Source organism: Carcharodon carcharias, chromosome 31 (genome assembly GCF_017639515.1).
Source record: "Carcharodon carcharias isolate sCarCar2 chromosome 31, sCarCar2.pri, whole genome shotgun sequence".
Taxonomy (NCBI): Eukaryota; Metazoa; Chordata; class Chondrichthyes; order Lamniformes; family Lamnidae; genus Carcharodon; species Carcharodon carcharias.
The window spans coordinates 10716529-10728456 of record NC_054497.1 but is presented as its reverse complement, the minus strand read 5'-3'; the positions used below and the strand labels follow the sequence as shown (position 1 = coordinate 10728456).

The 11928-nt window shown below is 40.9% G+C and overlaps 1 protein-coding gene across 1 annotated transcript in view; it reads right to left on the bottom strand.

The window, feature by feature from the left end:
- Positions 1-667: 667 nt before the first annotated feature.
- The window catches only part of LOC121271705 (kinesin-like protein KIF18A), a 74995-nt gene continuing 63734 nt past the window's right edge, over positions 668-11928 (bottom strand). The window contains exons 14-17 of the mRNA XM_041177874.1: positions 9748-10357; positions 7871-7984; positions 5299-5372; positions 668-2036 (exon numbers count right to left, since the gene is read on the bottom strand). Coding sequence (XP_041033808.1) covers positions 1894-2036; positions 5299-5372; positions 7871-7984; positions 9748-10357 — 941 coding nt within the window. The 3' untranslated portion in view covers positions 668-1893. The remainder of the gene's footprint in view (positions 2037-5298; positions 5373-7870; positions 7985-9747; positions 10358-11928) is intronic.

Sequence of the window (11928 nt, the reverse complement as noted above, 5' to 3'; positions counted from 1 at the left end):
GACAAGGACAAAAGGGAAGTTCTGTGATAGGCTGAAAGTCAGGAGAGATTGAATGACAGAAGACTCAGTCTTCTAGGGCCAAGGGGAATGGTCATGGGCAAGAAGAGAAGCAAAAGATGTGCCTCGAGCAGGTGTGCTGCTGACTGGAAGAAAAAACTGAAAGAAGCGAAGAAAATAAAATGGGACAGAGATTATCTGAAATTGTTGAACTCAATGTTGAGTCGGGAAGGCTAATTGAAAGTGCCTAATTGAAAGATAAGGTGCTATTCCTCAAGCAGCCTACTGCACTGTTCCAGTGAAACTCAATGTACACTTGAGGAATAGCACATCACCTTTTAATTAGGCACTCTGCAGCTTTAAAGGCTCAGCACTGAGTTCAACAATTTCAGGCCATAATCTCTGCTCCATTTTATTTTTTTTTGCTTCTTTTATCTTCCAGTCAGCAGCACGCCTGCTCTAGGCACATCTTTCGTTTCCATCCTTGCCCATCACCATTTCCTTTGGCCCTATAAGACCAACTCCTCTGTCATTCAATCTCTCCTGACTTCCACCCTATCACAGGCCTTCTTTTTGTCTTTGTCCCACCCACCCCTTGTTCAAAACCTATTACATCTTTAACTTTTCCCAGTTTAGATGAAAGGTTACAGAGCTGAAATGTTAACTCTGCTTCTCTCCAAAGATGCAGCTGCCAAAACTTGCTGAGTATTTCTAGCATTTTCTGTTTCATGTAAAAAAAAAGTTGTGGCTTCATTCAAATAGAAAGAATACTGCCCTTCCTCATGCTATACAATGCTGCATTCCTCACTCTGAAAACTGCCACACAAGAAGGTAACCAACATTGGATAAGATCAATATATCTCAACAAAGGCAGTGGAACTGAATCCTATGCCACAGATCAAAAAGCAGAAACCATGCCATCACAAACTTATCTCTGCTCTGTCAAAGGTGTATCGTACTGTAAAACATCACCCCTGTGCAACATATGCTACCAGAAAATGCTAAACAGAGAAAAGAAAAACTACCAAGATCAGCAGAGATTTGTTTTACAGAATGCCATTGACTGCAACACACTCTGGGGAACAGAGTCGCAGGACATTGCAGAGGTAGCTGAAGCTGTGAACCCAGCTGGATATCTGAGTAAGATTTGGGAAGTGCAACACTTCTTTGCACCTTATGATCTGGATCTGACAGCTACTCTTGGAAGTCATTCTGTATGTTAAAGGATAAGGAGTAAGGAGCTTGTTGTCCAATTAATTTTCATCTAAATAATCCCTTTGTCATGTTTTAATAGGACTTATTTCTCATCCATTTTGCAAATTCCCAAATATGCCTGCAGTTTAAATGGCTTTAGCACATCCAATATCAAGTAGATAAAATCAGTTCTCCCTATAAAATAGCATTCTATTTTGTAAAGTAATAAGAAAGCAGATTTACAGCAAAGCTGAGTGATATAATAATGGGTAACAAAGATTAAAAAGCAACTGTACAATCTTTCAAAAGCCATGTACAGCTTTGCGATAAGGCTACCTTGCTCATTGGGAAAATTTCACCAGAATTCAGCAAGACCATAAGATGAAACTGGAGCACAGCACACAACTCCATCAGGGTACATGATAAAACACAGTTCACAATCAAATTTCCTGCTGGCCATCTACAGAGCGAGGCAGAGAATGACCACAGAGATATCCATGATCTAGAGCTCCATACCCTCTTGGAGAAAAGTGGTGAATTATGATGGGGAAAAAGGCATCAATGCAAGACTTAACAAGGTTGAAAAAAGTTAAAAGAATTAACACTATTCAAAATACTGTAAGATGATAACTTATGCAGAATCTAGACAAGAACAAGCAAACACAATTAATTACTGTATCATGCCTTCAGAGGAGATACTGGTCAGAAAGCAAATGCTTTATTTGAATTCTTCGAATTGGATTGCGGCAGGAATTTGAAGTCCTGGCTGACTGGGAATGTTGGGAACTCACTGCTGATCGTACTTTTCTTGCCCACCGGACGTAACCTTGGGCTGCTGTATCGTGCTGTGTAAGGAAAAGATGATTAGGCTATGCATGATAATTGTACTTAAAATGAAATCCACCCTACCTATACTTGTTGCTTTATGTCGAACAGTTATGGATGGAACCTCAAACTCCATATCACTTGGACCAGGGTCCGGTGTATGGATCAATGAAGGGATATTAATCAATTATTGGCAGTCTTCCTATTCAATGAAAAGGTTCCGATAGCACAAACCTAAAAGAAGAAACATTTTGCCGGCCTCACACGGAAACCTGGAACATTCATTAGAATTCTATATATTGGGAGGGAATAGGGAGTGATTGGTATAACTCTAATTACTTTGTTCTGTAAACTGTGTGCTCATCAAGGCAAGAAATGATTTTCTCTTTGCACCCAGGAAATGCTCTTGGATGAACTGCAACTAGGATTGCAGGGAGGGGTGGAGAAGTCAAATCCTGTTTCAAAAGCTGTAAATGTTTCAATGCTGAACACACGTACTCTCTCCCTCTCTAGTGCAGTGGAGTGAAGTTCACAGGACTGGCTGAAATCCTTGAATTTTAAAATTTCATTGCACTGAGATTTCTGGTCCAGTCCTGATCTATTGGCTCTCAAGCTGATGTACAGTAATTTGTGTTTAAAACTGATCTGCTTCACCTGGTATAAATGGGGTGATAGCTAGTGCAGTCCAGTGGCAGTCTGGTGATCTCTTCCATGGCCATTGATCATTGAGGCCAGACTTGGTGCAGGCATTTCTATAACTCTCTAACCTGTTGGTTTCCTCATTAAAAAAAGCAACATGGAGATCCAGTGGGTGGCAGAGTGAAGGTGAGATTTTGCATTGCTACATTTGCACTTTAAAACAGGACAGAGGCTGAACCAAAATTAGGCAGAGAGCAAATGGGCGCAATAAGCCACTGTCATTATGTCTGGGTGGACCCCTCAGGCTACTGGAGCTCCTGTCAGAAACAACTGGGGTACTGATGCACGCAAATCGAGGAGGTAATGATGAAATTAAGGTGTCATATTCCCATCCCTGCTCGCCTGAACACCGTCGTGTTCAGCTCCTAGCCACCACCATGGCGATTCAAGTTGGGGTGTGAACACTAAAAGCAAGAATTCAAGGGATCCTTAGCTGCAGTTGGGAAAAGCTGGATGGAGATTTGGAAAACATTTTTGTGGCATTCACTTGTGGGTTTTGAGCTTTACAGAATTCCAAATGTAAAGCCTTTGCTGCTGTAAGATGAGCACTGCTCTAAAGTGCTGTTTCCATTCCTGATGCTTTCTCCGGACCCCCCCCCCACCACCCCCCCACCCCACCCTCCGGCCACCCCCCACCACCTTCACTTGAATTTTGTTCAATCACCCTCAGTGTTCCCTATGCTGGTGGATCCTCCAAATTTGAAGCTGTACCCAAAGGGCTAAAATGCAAGAACTCTGACTGCTGTCAATGTCTGTGCTACTGAAAGCAAAGCAGCAGAATGCTATCACATCATTCATTCCGATAGAATTAGGTAGGTTTTCACAGTGCAAATACATGAGTATTACAAACAAGGCAATGCACTGGGGAGTCAACAGTGGATGAGGTGAACTACAAATTTAAGTCTGCTGCAAATTTACTTTGATACATCAAGGTCTGGGCTCAAGCCAAAGAGTAAAGGCATTCAGGGCTCCAAATGTAATTCTAAATTGATGAATCACTGTTTCTGTTACTACTGAAAATTAGGTAATTTTCATGGTTAAAAATAAACTTTATTTACTGAGGTCCACTACATCTAGGAGGAGGTCAGTTCTGAATTCTTTACTGCATTGGCTGAAATTAATCAAACAATTTTGAACCTTCGAACATTAAGCACAGATGCTAACATTTATTCTATACTTTGGTTGATCCCAACCTTTATACTAAGGAAGGAATAAATGTTTGCATCTGTGCTTAAAATTACTTACAGTTCAAATTTCAGTTTCAGTGAGCAAGGCAGCCATTTCTCGCAGACTGCAAAAGTCGCAATTTGAACAGAAAACCAAAAAGAGAAAAAAACTAACATTTTACTTATGATGTTTATAAACAGTTATATTTGCCCAACATTTCATTTGATTTGATGACTAATTCCTACTGGCTGATGGAAGTCACTCTGAAAATCTGAAGATCTTTTCCATAGGCTAAGACCAATTGTAGTAAAATGGTTAAAACATGGAAAATAAGAATTTCTAAAGTTTAAAATGGACCACTTTCCAAAAACAAAGAAAGCAAATAACTTTTATAAACAAACAGAATTGCTGGAAGATGAGTCCACTCAGGGTAGAGCAGATCCACGTCCTACAACACTTTTAAACAGTCTCTTGCCAACAACTCGATATTTGGGTTTGAAATAGTGATGGTGAAGAATCATTTTATTCACTTCCTAATACAACTTCCTAATTAAAATCACAGTATACAGACATGGACTTAGTTAATCAGCACTCTGTGGGACAATGAACTTGATAGTATGGGGTGAGCCAGAGAAAGAGAAAACATTTACAAAAGCAAGAGAGAATGCACAAGTCAAAAATCACGCACAGACAAAGCCCAAGTGCTACAAAAAAATGTTCCCTAGAAAGCTGCGGGACCTAATAAAGGAGTGAACCATTGGAGGTTCATCTACTGATGCAGCTAAGGAAGCTTTTCGGGCAAAGGGCAGCACTGCAGTAGAATGTTTGCAAGGTGTTTTATCCATAAACTTGACATTTTTATATGAAATTATCAAGCGATCAGTACATTTTCACAGACAGAAATTAACTATTTCTGAAAAGGACAAAAATGTAATGGTGCAATACACAGAACAAGTTAATCAAAATACGTGTCTATATTTGTCACAGAGATTATACCATGCGATGTGAAGTATGATGTATTCTATTCAATGTTAGAACAAGGGGGCTGTGGGTCAGTGCAATGGACAGGGCAGAAATTATATGGCAGGAATTTTAAGGAAGAGTGTTGGGAAAAGTGGGTACATAGTTGGGTGACAATTACATGCTCGGCTTCCTCCTTTAAAGGCTATGTCAGTAAACATTGGGCAAAGAAAGAGTAAGGGCAAGAGAACAGTTGGGTCACTGACTCATATAGTAGCCATCAGAGGCAGAAGACTTTAATCTCCTGCACCTGCCCTAGCATTTTCCTTCAGTCTAGAAACAAAACTCCAATCAGCACTATCAAAAGGAATACTTATCAAACCTCTAGACCACTGTAATTGAATATTGTGGGATGGTGTAAGTACATAGGACCCTGTTAAAATTCTTTTAAGATACCTGACAATGGTCGATTTTTGCAGACTTGTGACCTCCTAGATTTATTCTGGCCATTGATGTGGGATGAGATGCCACTAGGAAATAAAGGACAAGTGCAAGAATGATTATTTTGTGAGATTCTACAAAGAACTTACAGAATGAAGCACTTACCTTTAAACCATCATAAATAAGATGGGCTTGAAGAAAGCAAGTCCTCTTGCTATGACTTTCAGATTCAGTTTATTACAGTAACTATTGAAAAGTTTACTTATCTTAAACATCTGTTCTCAGTATCTAGGAATATTATGTTTCAATATTGTACCAATCAAAAGCAACTCTGCACTTGTTGGAAAAATTTGCAGTCAGCTGCTTTTCGAGTGAAAACTGAGTCCCACATAATGGGTGGAATGAGAGCTGCACTGATTTAACCTCATCACTGCTAACGCCTGACAAGGAGGGCAAGCAGATGATGGGCTCTACGGTTAAGATCAGCACTCCATCATGTGCAGCAGCCTGCTTAGCCCAAGAGCATATTTAGCGTGAGGTTTCCAAAAGTTCTTCCAGAAAGTAGCACACAGTGCAAATCGTTATTAATCTGGGAAAAATGACTTTCTAACTGACCTGTATGAAAAATCATCACCAATCGAGAGAAAAACACCAATGCTGTTGAGCAAAATAAATTCATTTCAACATAAAGGGCAACTTCACTAGGGTGTTTTTTTCCTGTGGGAAACTTCTCTATAGAAGTGGTAAAAGTCCCTGATATTAAGTGGGGCCCAAAAGCTGTCATCAATTCTACAGAAAATTCAACCCTGTGGCAGCTACATCGATACAGATTCTGCTATCACCAGAGTCAGGTTTAGGTGCAAATTAAAAAATGATATAGGGCTCAGACACATGCAATGAATATACCCAGCTTCACAAATACTGTTCATAACACACAAACTATATGCAAATAGCATCTGACTTACTAAGCAAAACATAAGATGAAAATAAAAATAAGAGTCCAGAACCAGAGGGCACAGATTTAAAATGATTGGCAAAAGAACCTAAGATGACATGAGGACAATCTTTTTTTATGCAGTGAGTTCATTGCCTCAAAGGGTGGTGGAGGCAGATTCAATCATGGTTTTTAAAAGGAATTGGATAAACACCTGAAGGGAAAAAATCTGCAGGGCAATAGGGAAGGGGCTGGGTTTGTGGACTAGCTAAATTGCTCTCGCAGAGAATGGTCAAGTAGACGACAAGTCTCCCTCTGTGCTGCAACCATTTTGTGATTGAATACGAGTTAGTTTTTGATGTTTGGTAGGATAAGTACAATATTCCAATTATTTTTTGTTACCTGCGAAAACATTTACAGAAGCTGTTTTTTTTAAATAGAGATATTTTTCAAAATACAAAATGAAACAAATTAGTATCAACTATTTCTTGTATTCGTTGCTGAATTTTGGCAATATTTTTAGTTAAACAGTAATTGTTGCAAACATTAAGAAAATTGTGTCACTTGCTCAAAACATTGGTGTCTGTAGGATTTTCCCGACAAAGTGCAGTAGTCCAGTGATTAGTGCCTTAAAGCACAAATCCTGCATTCACCTATTATGGGGAAGTGCAGAAGCAGGTGCGGGCAGCCGCGCCTCCGATCAGCGCCCCCAATAGGGGGCGCACTGCCATTTTACGTGGGCGGGCCAGCGTGACGTCCACCAGGAAGCACTATGCGCTCTCTGTGCGGGCAGGGGGGATTCCCTCAGTCGAGAGCGCACTCTTTCACACAAGCACGTGAAAGAGCGCACTGATCTCCCTGAGGCTAAGTGCTGCCTCAGGGAGATCAGCTCCAAATTTTAAAATGTTACAGATACAAAAATAAAATTTCCCTGACATGTTCATCACTTTCAGTGAAACTTTTATTAAATATTTAAAAACCCTCATGAAACCTCATCCCACCCGTGGATGAGGTTTTGTGCCTTTTCTTAAGCCCGCCAGGGCTCCCGGTCTGCCCGCCAACCTTAAGGTTGGATGGGCTGGTCCATTAATTACGTGAAGTACTTTTTAAATGGCCTCATTAGGCCATTGACAGGTCGACGGGTGCACAGCTGATTTGGCTGCGCCCCCGCCGACCTGAAAATGGAAATTCCCATCAGGAGTTCCCACCGACCTCATCCCGCGTTGGCAAGCGGGTCCCAACCCCCCGCCCTAAAGATCCTGCCCATGAAGTAGATATGGTGCCATGGAGGCTCTTAGTTTTAAATTCACCCCAATCTTCCCCAAAAAGAAATGGCTACTGTGCAAAACGCCACAGTGCTCAATAAACAGGATTCTATCCACATTGCAAATAAAGGTCTTGGTGGTAATCAGCCAGGATTGCATGTAATTGCAGTGCAGGCTCGAGGGGTTAAATGATCTATTATTGTTCCTAACTGGTGGATGAGCACTTACCATTAATAGCACTTTATCTCTAAAAACTAATCTTAACTTTTTGCAAAAGTTAACAATAGCGTCTCAGTCCAAGATTAATCCTTTAAAAAATGCTTGTAGGAATCTTGAACATAATCTCAAAACTAAAGCCTGCTATGAATTCCATATGCAGTTGACAGACCTTAAAGACCTTCTCTTCCGTTGCATTGTTGGCCTAGTGGCAGACACTGGTGGATTTCTGCCTCTGAACAGCGCTCCGGGCTGACTCAGAGATGCTAAGTGTGGCAGCACCAACCTGCAAGTGTGAAATAAAAGAACAGCACTGAGCAAAACGGGAAAAACAGGGAGAGTCATAATGACTCAAAATTTAACTCTGCCTTTTTTCTCTCCACAGGTGCTGTTAGACCTGCTGAGTTTTTCTAGCATTTTTTGTTTTTGTTTCAGATTTCCAGCATCCACAGTATTTTGCTTTTATCTTATGGAAAAATTAAGGCCTGGAAATAGATGATCCAGCCACCCTCTTAGCCAGGAAATGCTACAAAGGCCAAGGTGACATGTGACCCTCCATCCGTCATAAGGTCAGAAGTGGGGATGTTCGCTGATGATTGCACAATGTTCAGCATCAATTGTAACAACCCAGATTTGGAAGCAGTCATGTCCATATGCAGCAAGACCTGGACAACATTCAGGCTTGGGCTGTTAAGTGGCAAGTAACATTCACGCCACACAAGTACCAGGCAATGACCATCTCCAACCAGAGAGAATCTAACCAAATCCCCATGGCATTCAATGGCATTACCATCACTGAATCCCCCACTTTTAACATCCTGATGGTTACCATTGACTAGAAACTTAACTAGACCAGCCATATAAATACTGTGGATACAAGAGCAGGTCAGAGGCTGGGAATTCTGCAGCGAGTTACTCACCTCCTGACTTCCCAAAGCCTGTCCACTATCTAAGAGGCACAAGTCAGGGGTGTGATGGAATATTCTCCACTTGCACTCACTTGAGTACAGCTCCAAAACACTCAAGAACCTCAACATCATTCAGAACAAAGCAGCCTGCATGATTGGCACCCCATCCACCACCTTCAGCATTCATCCCTCCACCACCAATGCATAGTGACAGCAGTGTGTACGATCTACAAGATGCACTACAGCAACTCATCAAGTATCCTACGACAGCATCTTCCAAACCCATGACCTCTATCACTGGGAAAGACAAGGGCAGCAAATGCATGGAAACAGCACCACCTGCAAGTTCCCCTCCAAGCCACAAAAAATCCTGACTTGGAACTACATTCCATTCCTTCACTGTTTTGTTGGGCCAAAATCCTGGCACACCCTTCCTAACAGCACTGTGGGTTTTCCTACAACACATGAACTGCAGAGGCTCAAGAAGGCAGCTCACCACCACCTTCTTACGGGCAATTAGGGATGGGCAGTAAATGCTGGTCTAGCCAGTGATGCCCGCTTCCCTTGAATGAATAAATTTTTAAAAATTAAGGACGGCGGAAAATCTGGAAATCTCTCCAACAAGGTTTCTTCCTAGAAAACTAAGAGAACCTAGCGAGGGATACCAACAAATCAATTGTCGTAATATGCCTAAAACAGGTTTGGTGCTCTTGTATTTTGGCAACTAATCATCATATCCCTTTTTGATATTACCACAAGTTCATTTTCAAGGCATTTCTTGCACAGCAGCTAGCATGTCATTACACTTTTCAAAGCTGCCAAGAGACTGCAACTGAAACCGTCAGAGTTACTGCAATTTTTAAACTTAACCAGATAAAACCTTGATAACTAATGATATGAAGAAGAGTCATATGGACACAAAATGTTAGCTCTGTTACTGTCTCCACAGATGCTGCCAGGCCTGCTGAGTTTGTCCAGCATCTTACTGCTTTCATTTCAGATTTCAAGCATCCTCAATAATTTGCTTTTATTTTGTATCATGATTTTCCTGTTTCAATGATGCCTAAAAATCTATTGGGATAATACAATATGAAAAACAAATTCAGCAGTATTAAGAAAAGTAAACAAAGAATAGACAAACCTCTGTAGAAATGAATTATTGGTCTGCGGAAAGGTGTCATGGCTCACAGTGACTTCTGGTCTCTGAGCTGTTGAAGGACCAATGGTTATGGTTGAATCTAAGCAAGCGTGATCACCTGCATCTGTGGTTTCGAAGGTTTCATTCAAATTTGGATTCTTGGCTGCCATGGAAACACAGGTGGCCATGGGGAAATTACGGCCATTGGGAGTGATGATGGTTGGAACAATTCGCTCCTTGGTGACAGTTAGTGGGCAGTTTCTTTTTATGCGTTGTTGAGCTGAGGTCACCAAGTTAGTTCCTTCGTTGCCAAAGGTATTGCTCCGATTTGAAAATGGTTGGGTCTCCTTTGTGCACATTTTTGGCACAATGGTCAATGGGTCAGTTCTAGTCCTTTTGCGTTTTCTTTGTAATCCTTCAATGCCTGAGTTACATGAAGAAATCTCATCTTTCGTTCGCCTTCTCTTTAATGGTGATCGTGCCTTGTGGGATTGTTTGGATGGTGACCTGAGCTCTGTTAGGCACCGTTTTGTAGGTGGTCGTTTCCGTATGCCAGCCTTTAACAGAATCTGTTCAGTTGATTGTGTAGTTGCATCTTCTTTTTCAGGTGGAGCTGAAAGACAGGAGAACAAAATTAAGCCTGATCATTCAAAAGGAAAATATCCAAATGTGATATAATTTTATCTAGTAATGTTACCAAACTGTCATCCCCAACATTATTCATGGGTTTAAAAGGTGGGAGTATTCAGGCTTGTGAAGGCTACAATCTGTGCCACTTTTAGTTCAATCCTACAGAAGGGAAATGCTGGTAGTGGGATTCAAATTTGGGCCTTTAGTTTGGTTGCTCATTATTCTAGTTATACAGTTACTAATACTGATTTTGAAACTTTTGATGTTCTAGTTGGGACTCCAATACTCTAGTTTCATGATTAAACAGAAGTACACAATTCATTTAACAATAACGTTATGAAATGTTGCAAAGCACATCACAGAAGCATTATAAACCAAAGTATGACACTGAGCCACATAAGGAGATGACCAAAAACTTTGTCAAACAGGTAGCTTTTAAGGAGTATCTTACAGCAGGAAAGTGAGGTAGAGAGGCAGAAAGGTGTGGGGGGAATATTACAAAGCTTGGGGCCCAGGCAACTGAAGACATAGTCAGCAAAGGTGGAACAGTTAAAATTAGATGCACAAGAGGACTGCAGCCAACTCAGATGGTTGTGAGGCTAGAGGAGATTACAGGAATAGGATTCTCTCAAGACTGTTCAGCTACCATTCATGGCTGATCTCTATCTCAGTTCCATTTACCTGCCTTTGATCCATATCCCTTTATACCCTAAAATAAAAGCAAAATACTGCACATGCTGGAGGTCAGAAATAAAAACAGAAAGTATTGGAAAAACACCGCAGGTCTGGCAGCATCTGTGGAGAGATAAAGAGTTAACGTTTCGAGTCCAACATGACTCTTCTTCAGAACAGTTCCGATGCTGCAAGACCTGCTGAGCTTTTCTGGCACTTTCTGCTTTTAGATCCCTTTATACTCTTACCTAATCGAAATCTGCCTAATCAAAATTTCAACCGATCCAGCTTTTTGAGGGGTCCAGCTTTCCGCTATTCTTTGTGTGCGTAAGTATTTCCCGATTTCACTCCTATATGGTCTAGCTCCAATTTTAACATTTGGTCCCCCGATTCTCTATCGGGGAAATAGTTTTTCTCTAAGGAAAGTTCAGGGAGTATGAAAGGAAGTAGTCAGCAACTTCCATTATAATTAAAAATAAAAGAATAAGGTCACTCAGATATATCAGTTTACAAATCAGTGGAAGAATAGAAGAACATCCAAAACAGGATGTAGAACAGGGATAAGGATAACTGTACAAAAAGAATTTGTTTTGAAAAAAACTGGTAGTACTCAACAATTTGTATCCATGAAGTGCCTATAACATAATGATTATAGTTATGTAACAAACATGACAATTTATCGTTCCTTCTGTGCAATTCCCCAAATTGAACACTATATCCATAACTGAGTGAAGTTCAAACTAATCTCTGCTCTACAGCTCTGAAGAAGACTCATACGGACTCGAAACATTAACACTGTTTCACTCTCCACAGATGCTGCCAGACCTGCTGAGTTTTTCCAGCACTTCTGTTTTTATTTCCGATTTCCAGCATCTGCAGTAT